The sequence below is a fragment of the Larimichthys crocea genome, chromosome IV, assembly GCF_000972845.2.
Source record: "Larimichthys crocea isolate SSNF chromosome IV, L_crocea_2.0, whole genome shotgun sequence".
NCBI classification, from domain to species: domain Eukaryota; kingdom Metazoa; phylum Chordata; class Actinopteri; family Sciaenidae; genus Larimichthys; species Larimichthys crocea.
In genome coordinates, this window is record NC_040014.1 from 2,094,524 (window position 1) to 2,114,286 (window position 19,763).

Below are 19,763 nucleotides of genomic sequence, written 5' to 3' on the forward strand. Positions count from 1 at the left end.
AACTTAGCCCTCACGGAGACTGTGCCCTGGGCGGTCGCCCACATTGCCCATGCTAAACCCCGGCCCTGCTTGTTTAGTTACGGGCAGATCTGCCACATCCAATATGGCGGACAAGTTAACGTATCTCTGAATGGGCGTCTAGTATGATGTCTATGATCGATCCTAACTAAAGGAGAGTCTATGTATATGTCTATGATCTATCCTAACTAAAGGAGAGTCCTATGTAATGTCTAATGATCTATCCTAACTAAAGGAGAGTCTATGTATATATGTCTATGATCTATCCTAACTAAAGGAGAGTCATGTATATATGTCTATATCTATCCTAACTAAAAGGAGAGTCTAGTATATGTCTATGATTATCCTACTAAGGAGAGTCTGTATATATGTCTATGATCTATCCTACCTAAAGGAGAGTCTGTATAATGTCTATATCTATCCTAACAAAGGAAAGTCTGATATATGTCTATATTCATCCTAACTAAAGGAGAGTCTATGTATATATGTCTATGATCATCCTAACTAAGGAGAGTCTATGTATTGTCTATGATCTACCTAAAGGGAATCTATATCTATGTCTATGCTCTATAGAGGGTCTACTAGTGCGGAAGATGGGGACGACTTTAGGGGAACTTTCTTTTTAAAAAGTTGCCGACGGCTCGTTGGACAAAACAAGGTAATTTGCACAGTTTGCAAGCCGAATTAAATTCCACAGATGTAACACGACTTTACATATCACCTTAAAGCAAAACACCCAGCTGAAATTACCTCCACGGACCTCGCCAGTCTACACTACAGGAGTGTGGCACTCCTCATTATATTTCCTCATTCTGGCTTTTTTTTTCTGTTTGCACTGTGCATATGTGCACCTTAAGCCAATAAAATGAATAATTTAGATATACTTTCTCTGTGTTTATTCTTCATTAATTGGATCATTACATAAATAATATTCATATAAGCTTCAGTCTCAGAAAAATGCATTTAATTTATTGATACATTTATTGATAGATTAATCGCGATTAATTACAGAATTTTTTGCGATTATTTTGTTTGTTTTTTTTAATCGATTGACAGCCCTAGTCATAATACAAGATTTCAGCATTGAGGTACAATCAGGCTACATTCATGATTTTGTACCGTCAAACCAACCAAAAAACGTCTTATTGATTATCATTAAAAAGGTTTCAGGGCGGTTCCCGTACCCATGGTAACTATTTGGTAATATTTTGAATTAGTTTCAGCGCAGAAAGGTTTTGCTCGTTCTGCCTAGTTACGGTTGCTAAGGGGCTACTTGACAACCGTGGCTTGGGGGCGTGGTTTAGCCACGAGCGCCTTTGATCTGACTCGGACGTCATCCAGTAAGTTTATAAATACAAGGATCCACAAAGATTTCGTCTTCGTTTGGGATTCTTCAGAAAACTTTCAGGATACACAGAGGAGTGACTACAAACACCACAGACACCATGAGTTCAGACAATAACGATATGGATAGGTATCAGGGCCTCCACGGGTATCAGCGAGAAGATGCACGCACTTGTTGACATTCTCCTGGCCCAGCTGACGTCGGGACAGTGGGCAAAGTGATGTCTGGGACAATAGATGACCAAACTAGAGACGCATAACAGAGTGTGGGGACTTCATGAACGCTGTGACTAAAATTGTGCTCGAGGCATTTGAAAATCACTCGCACAAACAAAGAGCAAGTCTAGACTACTGAGCCTAGAAATGATCTGTGAGGAAGAAGTCCAGAAGTACCTGGGGACCTCCATCACTGACGCTTTTGCGAGCGTGACCGGCAGACCGCAGTGTCCAGAACAAGTGCACGAAAACTGTCGGACCTGGTGACGAAGATTATTGGAGAATCAACTCACCACCGCCAACGGTAAGCGCATAGGCAGGGGAGTCACAAAACCACCGGCAGACTGCAGATCATTGTCAAACACGTGATCAGCAGCTTAAAAACTGCAAAGCAAAGATGACATGTGCGCCACGAACACGTAGTGTTGATCACAGAGTCCCACTGAGTCCGTCAGCTGAGCGCACAAGTCCGGCAAGAGCAGGAGAGTCTTCGGGAGCAGACCCCAGTCTCTCGGCGTACAGAAGACCAGAAGACCGTCGTTCAATAGGAAGCTTCATTGACACAACCACCGAAGCTGTAAAGGAGATCCTATTGGAACAAGTGAGTGAAACTGAGGTAAAATTTAACGCTGACATTTCAGAAGAAGAACATCTGCAGATTGTCAACAGCATAAGGAGGATAGATAGTAAGCAGCGTGTGAAATTGCTCAGTACATTTGGAGCAACAGGGAAGAACTTGGACTGAATAAGGATGGTACACACGATACCAGAGGCCCAGTCCAGCAGCCTAAACTGCTGGAACGTCGTGGCAAATAAGATAAAAACCCTTTTGTGCCCGCAAATATGCAAGGAGGCTACGCCAAGCTGATAGTGAAGCTGAGTACAAGACTTAGCTGCAAGAAGGCACCACTGGATGTCCTAATTCCAGCAGCAGAAGTGGTGGAGGACATGATCCCGGAAAACACAGATGAGTGTACCTTCGAAGCCATGGCCATCTGCATCAACAACGGCCAACATGAAGAGCATTCTGTGAAGCTGGGGCACATCATATTTGAACATCTTCAACGTGCCCTTGGAGGCAGCAAGGTCACTCTGGTCATGATCCAAATGGAGGAAAGAAATTCATGACCATGTTGAGGAAGTGGCTCAACCGGCAGACACGAAAGCTGACCAGAAAAACAACCGAGTGGACGATAGTCTAAAGAGGATTCGGGAAAGTCTGGATCTGCCGGAGCCCACAGAGGACACTGTGACAACCTGTGGAATCAGCAGCACCTTCCCCCACTGCTGATCTGGTGTCGTAATGATGGAGACATATGTACCACACCTATACATCAGCTAAGACCACCATCCATAACGGATGAGCCAGGTTATGTAGACATATGTACCATACCTGTACCTGAGTTCAAGCACCGTCCATAACTGAATAAACCTGGTGTCGGCGATGAACGGAAGTCTGTCACCCTGTGCGTGATAGATCTCCATCCATCACGGAGGAAGACGATGATTACACACCCATGTTTGGCGTCCGTAACACCGGAGTCACTTATGTGCCAGCTGTCAGTGGCCGCCCCCAACCACTGCAGACATGTCAAAGAGTGGATTGTGGTGACGGCGGTGTTACGCCAGTGCCTGAAGAATGTAAACAAAGAGACCAACAAGGAAATAAGGATCGCTTCAGCCCTGATAGACATGATGCCCACATTCCCTTAGACTTCCAGCCAACAGGAAATGAATAAAGAACACAGCCAGGGCCGTGCACAAGAATTTGTGCGCAACATGGCAGCAAGGGGGGGGCGTGTGGCCGGAAGAGGAAGGACTCTTGAGTGAGCAACACGGTCTTACATGATCTGAACTGTAACTAAAGACCGACGCTGAAAGCAAAAAGACCACGTCAGAGCTTCTTCATCTCACTTTCAATCACACAGTGAGCAAGCCATCCCAACGCTGCCAATGCAGCATGTGTGACTAAAAACTGTTGCAAGTCCGCCTCAACACGTTGGCTCTTGCAACTGTGAGGTCACTGTGTTGCCGTGGTTTTCTCCGAGTGCTTCGGTTTCTCCACTTTTAAACATAAAAAAAAAAACATAAAATAACATCAAATAACATCTTCCCAGCGATGAGATCAGGGTTCAGTTCTGACCTTGACCTGGTTGCTGTTGAGTTCACGGTGTTGGTGGTTTCCTCCGAGTGCTTCGGTTCTCCACTTTGAATTATTATCAAAACCCAAACACCCCCCCCCCCCCCCCCCAAAAAAAAAATAAAAAAAAAAAAATAAAAAATTTAAAAAAACAACAAAAAAATATATTTTCTGCTTCAAATGTTTTCTTTTCAGTATTTGTAGCACAGGTGTAGTGTGTAAGCAGGGTGAAGTTCTGCTGATTAAAAGAACAATCTGTATTTGAAAATAACGTCCTGATTTCTGGTTTTTCAACATAAAGAATATATTTGGGTTTTGCCTGTCGCTCAACCAATAAACATATGTTGTCCTGGATTTTGGGAACTTGTGGATGGACATTTTACTAATTTTATCTTATTTTAAAGAATAAATGAAATATATAATAATAATTATTAAAAATGGTTTGTAGTAGTGCTGCAAAACAAAATGAAAAAAAAATAATCAAAAACTAACTGAAAAACTAACTAAACTGAAATAGTTTAAACATTAAAATAAAAAAAAATTAAATTCAATGGACGGCAAGAAATGACAGCATAATAAATAACTGGACGTCATTCCACTGTAAGACACAGAAAACACTACTGTGACTTTCTGTCTTCATCAAAGTGCCAAAAAGGAGGGTATTAATATTTTATTTTCACAGCAGTGACTTGAAAGGAGACAATAATGGAACACAGTGAAACATGTAGGCTAAAGTCTAACATGCAGTAGTATATACTCCTCCTGCCTGGTCTTGATGAGTTGATTTGGGTGAATGAATCTAAAACGGAAATAAGTTCAGTAGAGACAAACAGACATATATTCAACAACAGATACTTGTTTTTATGAGATACATTGTATTTAACTGTGCTGTGTTCACCTGGACATGACACAGGTCTTCTGGTCCTACAGGTCCACACAGGGGCCTCAGTGTTCAACACTGTGGCAGCTCTAGCTCAGGGTTCAGTTCCAGGCATGTTGCTGTAAAGGACTGCACATGTGCTCGCTGTGTCGGCCTGGGTTTACTCCCACTGTGTTGGTTTTCCTCCTCCGGATTTGAAAACAACAGAAAATAGAAATGAATTGATTTAGTGTTTTCTCAATAATCAGGAGCTGTGAACACATCCACTGCAAACACTACAACAGTAGTTACAGAATACGAAGGCAGTGTCCACTTGTCAAGAAATGTGAATTGTTGGCAGCTCCCAACAAACAAACAAACACAGATCAGATAATTAATGCAATTAACGTCATTTTAACTGCATCATTATAATAATGCTCTTATTTATTGTTATGTGTGTTAACTAGAAAATTTTCTAAAGAATTTTGATGTCTGGACACATACTTATTATTTACACTGCTCAGCAAATTCAGTATGAAGTATAGCAGTAGTATTTTACTGTTGTTGTTTGTTGAAGAGGGTCTAATTTTAACTGCTTATATACTTTGGGTGGTTTAACTAGAACAATGCCTTTTATTTTACTAAACTAAACTAATATATTTGTGAAATCTTAATGATAAAAGCATCTACAGGTGTGAAATAACTATAGCAAAATATTTCCTCGGGAAAGTGTATACAAAGAAGCATAACATGGAAAGCTAACTACTGCATAATATTTACTTTCCCCCCTGCATTTACTAATAAAATGTACAATTCTCACTAATTAGAAATATTTACAAGTAACAGTTATTTAAGTAAAAGACACAAATGTATAGGGAAGAAAGTGTACTTCAAAAGTAAAGGAAGTCATTATGCAGAATGACCCATGTCATGTATTACTTGTGGATAATTATTGTTAATACAAAAAAACACTCAGCTGCTTCCTATTCTTTGGCTGCACTGAGCTCGGGTTACATATAAAACACACAATTAATTCGACAGCCCAATATATATATATATATATATATATATAATAGATATATATAATATATATATATATAATATATATATATATATATATATATGTGTGTGTGTGTGTGTGTGTGTGTGTGTTCTCTGATTCAGAAAACCCTCATGTCACATCTACATTTCAGGATCGGTTATTATAGACACAGATTAATGTTAATAAAATGTTTCAATATTATCATCACGTAACAGTGTGTACACACATTAGTAGCTGTAAACACTCAGCATTAGAAAAATACATACGTTGGTTTGGGTCTTAAGTAAGGAGTAAACATTTATAATCATCACTTTAAAAGTCTCATACGTTGTTTTTTTGTGCTGTTTGTTTCCCAGATATATTAGTGTGTGTGTGAATGGGTGTATAAGAGACATTAACTTAAAGAACTTTGTAGAAAGGCGCTTTATGAAGTTCAGTCCATTTCCTTGTATTAGTTTACGGGCAGATCTGCCACATCCAATATGGCGGCGCCGTTTACATACGATGCAGCGCTCAATGCGGCGTCTATGTATATATGTCTATGTATATATGTCTATGTATATATGTCTATGTCTATGTATATATGTCTATGTATATATGTCTATGTATATATGTCTATGCGTCTGACAGTCATAGCTCAGGGTAGAAAAGTCACCTCAATCTGTGTTACATGGAAAAACGTCCGCCGCGTACATCCGCCGGGTTGCACGCCCCGCTGTAGTTCCTAGCCGTCACCAGCCCCATCTAATCTCATTGTACCGGTGTCCCAATGAAGGTGAGCGTGGTGTTGCGTCGTTCTCTGTTTACCTGGAGACACCTGTGCTCGTGTTGTTAACACACACACACACATTCACGCCCGCCCTCTGGCCGAGAGAGGACGAAAAACCAGACTGCTGCAAGGTCAGTGACAACAGCGGGGCGAGCTAGCCGCGGCTAACGGCGTTAACTTGTACCGTGAAGCCGGTCCTGCTCGTTACGTTAGCTGCTGAATATTACCTGCCACGTCCGGACAGGGTGCGTCATTGACGCAGGTTTAAGCGTGAGCAGCGTTAGTAGCAGGTGTTCTCACGGGAAGCTGCTCCTCACACTTGTGTCTAAATAGTTTTACCTGTGCTGCTGTCACCTGTGTGTGTGTGTGTGTGTAGGATGAAGGGGCTCCCGGTGCTGTCCTTGCTCCTTTGGATGTGTGCGGTGTACTTCGTTGGCATCTACCTGTTCGTGGGCGGATTCCTGCTGGTGAGGCTGGAGGTGAACAGGACCAGCACCTGCGGAGACGTGCTGCAGCCCGGAGAGGAGCCGGGGGACTTCTGCCGGGCCGAGCCGCGGTTCCGCAGGGCCGTCCTCCTCATCATTGACGCCCTCAAGATTGACTTCGCTCGGTTTGACCCCAACAACACGGAGCCCAAACCCTACGAGAACAAGCTGCCCGTGCTGGAGGAGACCGTCTCATTCAGGCCTTCTCACGGCCGCCTGTACCCTTTTCGTGCTGACCCACCTACGACCACCATGCAGAGGATCAAGGGCTTCACCACGGGCTCCCTGCCTACCTTTGTGGACGTGGGGAATAACTTTGCATCCAGTGCCATCTTGGAGGACAACCTCATTCACCAGTTTGGGCAAGTGGGTGAGTAGTTACACACTTATGTACTGCAGTATGTTAGTCTTGTTTGGGATACATGACTTTATCTTTAGGACAGAAGAGGAAAACTACGAAACAGGTTTTAAAGAGCGAAAAGTGAGTAAGGTAGTCTGAGGGTCAAGGGCTGAAAAAATGAAAAGGGCATGACCTTTTATCCACTGGAACGGCACAGAGATCACCTTGTCACGTTGTTTTGCTCATTGGTTCACCGTAGAGGGCACTTTATCAAGTTTAACCTACCTACCAGTCGCTACCCCTGATAAAGCAATCTATCTAGACAAGGTGACCGTATATTAATAACATACTATAAAAATCAGAATATTTTAATATTTTGGAGCCCCACACACTTAGAAAACCTCAACTAAAGAGTCATATGTTCATACAGACATGTTTTTTTTCCCCCAAAAAATCCATTTGAACCAAATTGAGGTGAAAATGTGTTTAAATTAACTAATGACCTTGTGTGATTTTTAAATTATTTTAAATGTGTGTGTGTGTGTGTTCTCTCACAGGCAAACGAGTGGTGTTCATGGGCGATGACACTTGGGAGAATCTTTTTCCTAAGAGGTTCCACCGCTCTCTGCCCTTCCCTTCGTTCAACGTCAAGGATCTGCACACTGTGGACAACGGGATCCTCCAGCACCTCTACACAACTAGTATGTATTTATTCAATGTGTTTTTTGTTGTTTTTGTCCCACAACCATAAGCAAATTATATATTGTTAAAGGTACGCAAAGAGTTACACAAGTGGTGGTTACAAATCTGTATTCTGTATTGGTTTTCAAAATTCCTGGAATTTTCAAAGTTGGAAACTTTCCATGGAAATTAACAGGAGTTTGTGGAAATAAACTGAAAATTGAAGGTTGGATGTAAATATAGTTGGGGGAAATATATTTTAGCATAATTTTGATGAAAACAATCACATGCACATAGCACACTGCTTACTGCAGGGCTGTTGAAACCACGCCTCCAACATGCACTGTGCATTCCTCCATCACGTGCACAGATGATTTCTGCAACCCCGGACCAGAGAACAAGATTATTGAAGCAACACACCTGAGCTCATGGACTACATAATATTGTTTAATAAAAATACAAATTTTTATTAAAGTTCTACTTACAAATATAAATCTATTAAATTGACGTCTGCTTATGACAAAACAAACTGTTTATATTTATGTTTGGATATGATACAGTTCGTTTAAATTACCCCCAATTTGCAGTTAATTCCCATAAATTTCCATAATTCCCACAGTGTTTTCGATTTGGAATATTTCCAAAATTCCCCAGCTTAACTTCCCAGTAACTTTCTGGAAATTTACCGGAAACTGTCTACCACTTTGCAACCTTTATTCTGTACTCTTTGTGTTGTACTTGCACTTCACATCTCTCCGTCTGTCGCCTGCTGTTGGTTTTGACAGTGGTGGGGGACGACTGGGATGTCCTGGTCGCTCATTTCCTTGGAGTGGATCACTGTGGTCACAGGTTTGGTCCCGACCACCCAGCCATGGCCGACAAGCTCACCCAGATGGACGGAGTCATCAGGTCAGACAGCAGTACAGCTGCTACAAGCTTGTTTCACAGCATCGCCCAGCTGCAGCCACCATCTTGTGCTGCCATAGTGCACTTGTAGGAATGTCGATATGTCACGGCACTGCGTAAGACTGTTTTTGTCATTAAACATAACCAGCTAGTCCAATTTATAGAGAAAAAACTACATGGACAGGAAATTGGGCTCCTTTTTGTTATTTTTGAAAGAGTAAAACTGTGATTACAGAAAGTCTGCCATTCCTAATCTGGGGGATCTGGAGGAATCCTAAACATCGAAACCCCTTCATATTCATGCTTTTCCTCCAGGTCTGTGATTGACCGTCTGCACAATGACACCCTCTTAGTCGTGATGGGAGATCATGGGATGACGGACACTGGAGATCATGGTGGAGAAAGTCAGAAGGAAACCGATGCTGCCATCTTCCTCTACAGTCCTTCCCCTCTGTTTCCCACGCCGCCCTCCCAGGTCGGTAGAGGTCTTTTTCACTATCAGAGACCCACAGTCTCACAGTAACCACTCAGATTTCAAAAGCATAAGAGTTCTATAAATTAGTAGGAATAAGCAGTAATGATTCAGAAGTGTAACAGAATAGTAATAAAAGTTGATTAATTATAGGTTCAGTCTTGGCTCGATCAGACCAAAGATTTATGACGAGATGGAACTATTTCAGAGAAAAGTTGCAGCAGTGCAAACTGGCTCAAACTGGCAGTGCAAACTGGCTCATCTTGTCTCAGCTCGAACTGATTGTTGGCATCGCCTGTGACTCAGCTTGTCAAACCACCAGTGGCTGGCTCGTTTCAACAGCAAATCAGCTCAAACTCTTCAGTTACAAACTGTCAGCTGGTCGAAATAGTGTTTTCAACAGAGGAAAGAGAGGACTGCCTCATCATTATGTTTGAGGATTAAATAAATAAACAGCTGAGCAAAAGAAGTGCCTGAACTGCAGAAAACTGAACTGAAAGTAGTGAAAGGGAAGTTTGAAACAGCTCCTCTAATGTGTTTATATATATATTATAATTATGTCAAACTCTTAATCCTCTCGTTTTGTATGTTTTTATCAATACTAGAAATGGAACTGAAGATTCAAGATTTCTTTATTGTCATTCCACATTGCACTGTGGAACGAAATGTACTGTAGCAAGTAACTCACAATCACTATCTTTATTAATATTTAAAGACATTACAAATCATATCCAGCTACAAAAAAAAGCTGTATAGAACAAAGTACAGAGAGTCGTTGCTATGGAGACAATACACCGTTCAGTCTGCTAAATGCCACATTTCAGTAATCAGGTAACTAGATGTAAATGAAATGCAGAGTGAACGATGAAGACTGTCTCAGCCTGCTGAAGGTTTACAGAACAGACTCGTTATATTGCATTTCTAAGTGGTACAAAAAAACTTTTCAAAGAACATAGTGCTGTCAACCAACAGACTCAAAATCCTCTGTGACAATTTAGCTTCTGTCTGTTTGCATGTTTATGTCTCTCTTTATTTTAATAGAACATATCCGTTTACATTGTGTTTTTTTTTTTTTTTTGCCAAATCAACGGAGCGTTTGCTGCATTATGAATATGAAACATCAAACCATTTCACGCACGATCGTTTCTGTTCATGGTCGACCGCGCCGCTTCCCGAATCCGCTAAATTGATGCTGGCAGGTGGTCTCCGCCTTTTTTGAGGGATAAAAGTGAATCTCATGCTGGAAATGTGAACTTCAGCGCTGATTTCCATAATTGCAGTGTAATTGGTACGTTACATAATACGTTGTGGGAAATCGCCCAAATAGCATTACTACAAGGTAAAGGGATTATCTGACATGACGTCCTATTAGACGCTCTCTTATTCAGCAATCAGTTCATAAGGAGTGATCACATCCACCAATCTGACTAATAAATGCCACTGCAATGCTCACTCACTGCCTAACTTAACTGAGTCATCCATCAGAAATGCTTGTAGTTCAGGGAACATGCTATGATGTGGGAAATTTTAGCAGTTTATCGCTCAAAAAGCTTTATATATGTTTGTTTTAAGTATAAACTTGGTTTGTTTATCTAGTATCTTAATTTGCATCCTTACATGTTGTGGAGAAAATGCTGAAGTCAAAGGTCAATGGTGAAGTCAAGAAAGAAGAAAGTGTTCAGGAGCCTCTGATGTCTTATGCCGTACTTTTTATTGACGCTTGGCCAAGGAGAATTAGACACTTTCAAGGTTCATCAGAAGTGCCTGAGTCTGTCAAAGAGAATGTTTTTACCCATGCAGGTGTTATTGTCAACATATTCTAGGCTGGAGACACAGATTTCTGTTTATGCAGATTGGAACGTCAACAGCAAGCTATCTATTATGTCTAGGAAGGCAGCAATAGGTTTCTTTGACCCTGGCCACCACAGTGTTGAGATAGACTGGCACCTACTGTTCCCAACCAAAGCCAAAAAACTAATACTGCTGAGGACCTCAAGGCCCACACGTGACCTTGTGTAAGGATAGAAAATTCCATAACAAGCTTATTACAAATGACACATAAGGTGCCCATTTCATGCATTAAACAAGTTTCACCAATAGAAAAATCTTATGCTATTGAAAGTAAATTCTGGTTTTCAGTCCTCTTAACCAGGACAACAAGCAGTACTTGCACCACCTTGCGCAGCCAGACAGGTCTAAGAAAATATAATCTGAGATTGCCAAAACTTGAATTACAATGTAATACTAAGTCATTTAAGTTTAACAGCGGCCACGAGTGGTAACAGCAAGCACGTTGAATTTGCCTCCACTTCCCAAGATTCAAGATTCACATCATAATTTAGGAGTACATGTAGAGAGAGTCAGTGAACATATTAATTAATTAATGAATTAAGACAGAATCTATCTCAGTTTAGCCACCATAAGCTCTTGGTTATACCAGACCAAATAAGGCTGTAACAGCAAAAGTATTGTGGGTATAATGGATTTAGAAAGGAGGATTTGGAGTTCTTCTTTCAAAGGTTGCATAGTCTCATTTTATTTTTTTTCCTCATTAATCAGAGAACCTTGTGAAATGTCAAAGCAGCCCTTTAAATGACAGATGATTGGAGTAGTAATCTGACGCAGTGGGTTTCATTTCCTTCATGTTTGCAGAGTGAACCGGACGTGGTGCCACAGACAGACTTGGTGCCCACCCTGGCTCTGCTGCTTGGAGTTCCCATCCCGTACAGCAACGTGGGGCAGGTTCTCCTGCCTTTGTTTCCTTCTCACGGGCAGACGGAAGGCGCAGTTGGAGTTCCCAGCCAGCTGGAGGCGCTGTGGATCAACGCAAAACAGGTACTGTGCTCAGCGAGGAGCCGTGTAGCACCATTTTTTTAAGGTCTCCACACATAAAACACTTGAGACCTCACATGTCCCGGAGCATGTTTAGTAATTTTGTGTATTTAATTTCACCTCGTATGACCATTCTGTTTCTGAAGGTGAACCGTTTCCTAGAGACGTACTCTGGCATGGCCAAAGACATCCCACCGGAGAGCCTCTCTCAGCTGAAGGATGAATTCTCCCGCCTCTCCTCGGAATACCTCAGCACGGTTAGAGAGGGCCGGTCACCCTCCCCAAAGCTGGCCGCCTCCCTGCAGGCCTACCTCACCTCTGTCAGAGACACCTGCCGAGCCACCTGGGCTCGATTCAACCCGCTCAAAATGGCAGCAGGTTTAGCCATCCTGGCGTTTGCCTGCCTGACGTGTTTCATACTGTCTGAGCTGTCCCTCGTGCTGATTAGGGAGAACGGTCCCGGACTGAAGGCCCCGGTTGTCGTGGCACTAATGATAGGGGGCTGTGTGGCTGCAGGTCAGCTGCTAACACAAGGCTATATCGAGACAGCGTGGTGCCTGGCAGCTGCAGCCCTCAGCTCTGAACTTCTCTTCCTCTGGAGAGCCCGTCGATCCAGAACTGTTACAGTGGCGAATAATGGATCCAAAGCTCCAAAGTACACTAGCTGGCTGACCCCACGCAGCCTCCTCGTCCCCCCTCTCTTAGTGCCGCTCCTCCGCTGTGCCTCCCTACTCTCGGATAGCTACGTGATTGCCGAAGGCCGGGCCGTGACCTTTCTGGTCTTCTCTCTGGCTCTCTATATTCCTATCCATCTCAACTGGGATGGCCTGCTCTTACCCCCCAGCCATGACCCACTAAAGGCTGCAGGACTGCTGCCTTCCGCAGCCTTGTCCCCATCGACTGTGAGGAAAGAAAGCAGCACCCTCCTGGGCTGCTTAGGGCTTCTTATTGGAAGTCTCTACCTCTCCCTCTCCTTCCATGGCTGTCGGGAAGAACAGGGCTCCTGCCAGCCGTCCCCGTTCCTCTCGCCTCTTTCCCGGCTGCAGGACAGCCAGCTGAAGAACCTCCACTACATCCTCTCTGTCTGCTCCCTGGGCTTGTGGACATATCTGCTGAGACGCTGCCTCCGCCACTACGGTAACCTCAACTCCTCAGGTGGGACGGTGTTCACGGCCCGTTGGATCCTACCACTGCTGTCTGTGTCTCTGGGGCTCCACTGGGCTGTTAGTGCCACTCCAGAGGACAGCTTTAGGAATCTGGCCGAGCTGATCAGCCTGGCCCAGCTGGCCCTACCCAGGGCCGCCTTCTTTCTCCTGGCACTGGGGCTGCTCTTGATCTGGCTGGACCCCCTCACTGTGTTTGTGAAGACCAGGGCCCCAGCTACAGCCAGAGGTCCGTCCCTACCCCCGCCCCGCTACCGAGCCAGCACCGGCATCAGCCCCCAAGCCGAGCTGCACCATCTCATCCCCCAGATCTACCAGCGCATGCGTCGTTCCTTGGACGACGGAGAGGTGAGCGGGGGTGGTGAGGCGGACAACAGGCCCGCTGTGGAGGCCTACGGACTGGGAACTGTCTACTCCGCCCCTTTGCTGCTGTTTTGTGGCCTGCTGGGAATTGGTCTGCTGCTGCTGCACCCAGAGGGCATGGCTCTGTCTTTCCTCCTGCTGTTACTTGAAATGGGGGCACTGTTGCACATTCACGCCTCCTCCACTACCCTCAGCGGGCTGCACGGAACATATACTGGTGAGATTCTTTAGAATTGTTTGTCTCTCCTTAATGATAAGGTACTTTATCACCCACCTCTAATTCTCTCCCTCAGGTGGCTTTTATGTGCCCTGGACTCCAATCGTGCTGTGGTCTCTGGCCGCCACGCAGTTCTTTCATGCCACAGGTCACCTTCCCACCTTTCCCTCAATCCAGTGGAGCGCCGCCTTCGTGGGATTCCCTGACGGACACACAGGCACCATACTGCCCGCCTCGCTGGTCACCCTCAACACCTTTGCCTCACACATCTTGTTCGCAGGTAGAAAAGAAAAAAATCACAATCCCCAGAAACATAAGCAATACAGACTGTGCTAGAGATCTTAGGTTTAGCGCCAAGGTAGCTGGTAGGAAATATGAATACTGCGAGCAGATCAAACACAATCAAATCAAACAAAGAAGCTAATTGCTGATTTCTATTTGTGTCCACGTCTCGGCGCCTTCAGTGGGTTGTCCGTTGCTGCTGTTCTGGCCTCTGGTGTGCGAGGTACGCGGCAACAGGGGAGGGAGAGCATGCGGGGAAGAAGGAGAGGACGCCGTGATGGAGATGAGACTGAGAGAAAACCCCCAGCAGTTCAGCTCCGCTCTTCTGCAACTCTCAACACGCTACCTCTTTATTCTCGGAGCACAGGTACGACTACGAAACGTTGTTCGGTCACCAATCTCAAACATTTAGTTCAATACAGGAACATATGACCTGGAATGAAATGCCATTTTTTACTGTAGCGTTTATCTGTTCAGACCCCCGTCATTCCCTGCAGTCAGTGCCTGTGCCTCTCTTCACAGGTCTTTGCTTCAGTCTGTGCAGCTGCTATCCTCAGGAGACACCTAATGGTGTGGAAGGTTTTCGCACCCAAGTAAGTGCCTGAGTGGAGTTTCCAGCTCACGCAAACTCACTAACAGTAAAGGCTTTAACTGCCAACCACTTACTCCACCTCGGGCCGGTCAGTGACTGCACATTAGCGAAGGTCTGCTTTTCTGTAGACCGCTAAGAGATGCATATTTACATCTGCTCATCTTACAGGAAGAATCCTTACGTTGATTTTCATATGAATATTATTTTGTTCGTCACTGAATATTAGTGAATATACATTCTGCAGAAGGTTGCCTGCTTTTGTTGCTCTCATGAAAACATTGAGTTGTAAACCAAACAAATGAACACATAATTAGAAATACAGAAGTATTTAAAATGAATATGTTGTTATAACTTGAAATATAAAATAAGAAAAATGCATATTGTATTTGGTCTTGGAGCTGCATTTCTATATCTTTCAGAATTTGATTTTGATTCTTGGAGTTAGAATTTAATTCAAAATCAATTCCTGATCGTTTGATTAATCCAATGATTCTTTCTTTGTTTAGTCAATGAATCCAATAACTAATTATAATTTGTTTCCTAAATCATCATCATTAATCACTTGTTTATTAGTCGATTAACATTCAATTTAACCAAAATACCTCTCAGAACCTTCTTTCTTTAATCTTAATATTTTATTCCATCATCCTCTCTTAAAAACAAACAAGTGCAATAGTCAGTAACGTTGGTCTAAGACCTTTTCCCACCCGTATAAAACGGCTAAACAACTTTAGATGACTCACAGTGTAGCATTACTTTAGCCGCAGCGCTACACAAATTACTTTTAAAATGGGGGCGATGAATAAACGCATAGAAAGCCTGTTTAAAGTGACTCGAACAAACAGAAATATATTCTGCGTGTCCCTACCTGGATCGGAACTGTCTCTCTGCTGTCTTTACAAAGCATCTCGACCTGGGTGCTTCTATTCGTACACAGCGGCTGTTCTGTCATTTCAGATACTAAGGTCAAACAGTCAGGGTGCTGTGTTGGCTTGCTGGAAAGTCTCTGCTGCAATAAATAGAACAGAACCTTAATTAGTGTCATTGGTAACACCCGTGTTGACCCGAGTATTTCATGTGAAAATTGCCGCTGTGGGAAAAAATAAGGTCTATTTGCAGAGATCAGAGAGCACCATGCTTTTTTCTCTGTGTTAAATACTGCCACATTTGAAATGATCGCGGGCGAGAGGTTTTAGTTGCAGCTTGCTCTCCGGGGAAATCCAAAGATTAGACAAGGCAACGTGGCAAATTGGCAGTGACTTACTAGCCAGTGTTTGCTGCAAGTCAACTCTGCCAGACTGAAAAAAATAGTAGTAAAGTAGTAGTAGTAAAACAGATTTTTGGAAGTTGAGGTTTAGGGCTCATATCAAGGTTCAGATGTTAGTTGACTTACCGTATTTTTCGTGCTATAAGGTGCAATATCAATTAACATGTCAATAACTGTCAATTTTCACATATAAGGCGCATCTGATTATAAGGCGCAATAATCTGCTTCGTAAGCATGTCTCTTAACAGGTGGCATTTTGGGGTCCTTATACCCACAATATTACCGGTATGTTGAAGCACAGTAAGTCCTGCGTAGGCCTACGTATTACTCTGCTAGGCTCCTGACTACGGTAGCCGTAATGTGTACCACATAAAATCGGTTCAAGGTTAGTAAACACAACCAGAATTAATACATAAGACGCACTGTTGATTTTTGAGAAAATTTAATGATTTTAAATTCGCCTTATAGCCCGAAAAATACGGTAGTTGTCATTAGAAAGTTGGAATTGTTTCACTTTGTATCGTCCACCCATCATTACAGAGTCCTCTGTTTTGTCCTTTCAGGTTAATGTTCGAGGCCTCAGGGTTCCTGGTGAGCAGTCTGTCCCTACTGATCGGGGTCACACTAGTGCTGAGAGTAGACGTGGCCGTGGGCCGCTGGTTTAAGAGACTCATCCCAGATGCATCCAGGTAGCGACGGCGCTGCTGCTGCCGCTGCCGCTGCATTACCACTGAATCCCACCAGAGCTCACTGTGCCACAGAAGAAAAAAAAATGGACATGGTGGTTGCTGTAAAGTTTTTGTATGAACGTTGCCATCTATGTCTAGCATAAACAAAACATGTCGCGTGAGGTTACTTCTTCCTGTAACTCTTTTGAGGGCTATGACACTGAGGCTCACCTCCCTTTCAGCCAGAGGGGGGCTTTCAAATCTTGGATCGATCGAACTCTGAGCATCTGGACTCACAAATGAAGAATGAAGATGTGTTATTTGTTTTTGGGTTGTTGTTTTTTGTTTTTTTGTTGTTTTTTTTACGGCAATGATATGATAAGCTCGTACACCCCCTCACTCAGCTGATGAGGTTGAAGGCTTTTTAGTAGCTCGAGAGAGAACGGCGGTGTCTGAATGTTTCTCCTAAATTCTTGTTTTCTAACTTGCAGTATTGGATGAAGCTTTCAAAGCTCTCCAAGCCAGTCTTGCAAGCGGTGGATAGTGTCTCTAAAAGCGTCTCTAAAGTCGTGTAATAAACAGTTTACACTAGCTACGCCTGTCACAGCTGGCTAGCAACTCCGGCATTCAGACTAAATTAGCCTTGAGGCTTCATAACTGAGGCTGGCAGACATGTTTGTGCAACAAAACGGCTGGTTTAAAAAAAAATAGGAATAGAAATGGAGAAAAAAAAACAACTGGCTGACACTTCCAGTGATTTACAACCAATTTATGACTCTTCAGCTACAGCATGACCACTTCAGAGCCAATCTGTCACCCGATGTCTCGAGCTGCTTCACGATCGACTTGCAAACAGGTCTACTTCGTTCGGTGAATCCCATCCAAGTGCATTACAGTACGTCTGTCATCTAAGTGTCTGCTGGAGGAACTTTTTTTGTATTTTTTGTACTGCCAAGACGTTAAATAACCAGTGTGTCTGGTTACTGCCAATTCATATTACTGCGCAGTATTTTTTTTCGGGTTCCTAATCTCTTGTCTTTTTGTTTTTTTTTAAGGTTTTGATTCCTAACTCTAATGCCTATTTATAATTCAGATATTTTTTAATCAATGGTTTGTTTATATCTCAAATGAAAATTTTGTCTTAATTAGCACACCCTTTTTTCCCGGAATACGTGCCTAGCTTTAAGTGATGCCTTTTTTTGTTTTTCCTTTTTTTTTGTCTATGATGTCATTAAATTGATAGGGTCATTAAATCCTGGACCTCCAGAAACACGTAAATTTATTTCTGCAGGACGTCTCAATCAAGTGTCCGGTGTAAGATCTGTTACTGTTACTGCGGCTGTAGTCAGCAGCTAAAGCTCATTAGCTAATGCACGATATCAAAGGGATGTTGAGCTCAGGTTGAATTAGCTACAGTGCACTAGTACTGCATTTCTCAGGCTGTTGTATGGGAGTGACTGGTCATTTAGATTGGCTGCTGACACCAGCCCGAGTCATGGTTTGGCTAGGTTGTATGATGACGGGACACTTTTTTTTCGTTTGTTTGTTTTCTCTGTTCTAAAATGTTTAATATATAAATAACTGATTAATTAAGATGATTTTACATTCTGTAAAAAAAATGAAATAAAACCTTTTTTTTACACAACATCTTGGCCTCATGATGATTTAGCTTTTAGGGATGACACATCTTCTGATTGGTGTCATTTTGTTCCCTGTTGTGATTTATGTTTCAACTTTAGGATTATTCATTGTCCAACTGCAAACTATTTATACGGTGCATAAAAGTAATATTTAATGTTTTGTTTATTGATCCGAGGACCAGATGGAGGAGATGGGTGTTGCCATAAGTTAAGGGCCATCAGTCAAGATGCTTCATTCATTATTCACTGAGGCTCTCCACATTTCCAGTTCCCATAACTCTGGAATTCGTCAAACATCTTGCTTGTACAAGCAGGCAGAAAGAGGAAGATGCAAGGATAACAGGTCAAATACAGTTTTTTTTTTCTTTTATCAGAGATTAAGGTAGAAAGAAACTGCAAAGAAAAGCTTCACCCCAGGTCCAACAGGAGGTTGTGTACCTCCAAATCATTATGAATGAATGGATTGTTATTTCTGGCGCTTGTTTTGATGATCCAAATTTCACAGTAAATATAAAGCACTGATATTAAAGACCACTGACCAGCTTTCAGACAGAGTGAAACACCAGTTGCAGAATCAACCCACAGACCTCCGCCAAAAATAAATGTTAGTTTTTGTATGGAAGTTGCCAGAAATCTCAACATCTGCCAAAGTAACACAGATATCAATCAACACTCACCACGGTTCTAATGTTGTTTGGGGGTTACAGGTGTAAAAAATCTCACTGCACCTGAAAACCTTTACTCCTCTTTCATTTCTTACCCTTCAGAGAACACTGGGGTCAAGGTTTCAGCTGTCTGAAGACTGGGCTGGATGAATATGTGGATATGACACACATGACAAGTATTTCACTTTTTGTCATTATTCATTAAAAACAGTATAAATTTAATAGATACATTTTTAAACAAGTAAGTTTTCTCATCTTTTAGTAAATATTATTTCTGCTGAAAGGATTGCTCCGCAGCATCTATTAAATAAATTGTTTTTGAAGAAAATCTTTTCTTTGTTGTAGCTGTGGAGAAAATCCTGATTTTCTGCTGGAGAAGAAATTCAGACCAGACAGAGCAAAAAATATGTATATGTTTTTTTAAGACTTGTGTTTCCACTTTAAACTTTCTGGAACAGGTTTCTGGCTGCAAAGATATTGTCACCGCTTTGATTTTAGTGTACGGTTGACTGTGACACAACATAAGTTGCTGCTGGCTGGTTTGTATGCAAATAAAAATTATTCGGCTGTTAGTGAGTAAACAATAAAACTGCAGTTTCTGTTCATTTGCAAAGCAATGTCACACTTTATGTAATCACAGAGGCAAAGTAGTCTTTTCATTGCTCTGCTCATTACAAGGGTGTAATTGTTTTTGAATTGGAGCTTTATTTATTTGACAACAAACCATGTATTTAGTACAAATCTCCATCAATGGGTAGTTTGTATAGTATATCATGCAATAAGTAATATGTTCCTTAATTCA

General features: G+C 42.5%; 1 protein-coding gene across 2 annotated transcripts; it reads left to right on the forward strand.

Moving 5' to 3' along the window:
• The first annotated feature begins 6,259 nt into the window (after positions 1-6,259).
• On the forward strand, positions 6,260-18,301 carry pigo (phosphatidylinositol glycan anchor biosynthesis, class O). Of its 2 annotated transcripts, none has more exons than XM_010741851.3 (11): positions 6,260-6,519; positions 6,765-7,243; positions 7,771-7,914; positions 8,680-8,803; positions 9,116-9,275; positions 11,925-12,107; positions 12,251-13,847; positions 13,924-14,127; positions 14,312-14,496; positions 14,652-14,722; positions 16,552-18,301. In XM_010741851.3, the coding sequence occupies exons 2-11, from the start codon at positions 6,766-6,768 to the stop codon at positions 16,679-16,681; spliced, it is 3,276 nt and encodes a 1,091-aa protein (XP_010740153.3). In that variant the 5' UTR covers positions 6,260-6,519; position 6,765; the 3' UTR covers positions 16,682-18,301. The 2 variants fall into 2 exon arrangements, with proteins under 2 accessions (XP_010740153.3, XP_019134622.2); XM_019279077.2 differs by having other exon boundaries at positions 6,261-6,394.
• Positions 18,302-19,763: the final 1,462 nt, after the last annotated feature.

Excerpts from the sequence above, each read along its gene's own strand:
- pigo (XM_010741851.3), top strand. The coding sequence starts at position 6,766 with ATGAAGGGGCTCCCGGTGCTGTCCTTGCTCCTTTGGATGTGTGCGGTG. Across the intron at positions 14,497-14,651 it reads TCTTTATTCTCGGAGCACAG|GTCTTTGCTTCAGTCTGTGC; the intron begins GTACGACTACGA and ends CTCTCTTCACAG. Across the intron at positions 14,723-16,551 it reads TGGAAGGTTTTCGCACCCAA|GTTAATGTTCGAGGCCTCAG; the intron begins GTAAGTGCCTGA and ends TTGTCCTTTCAG.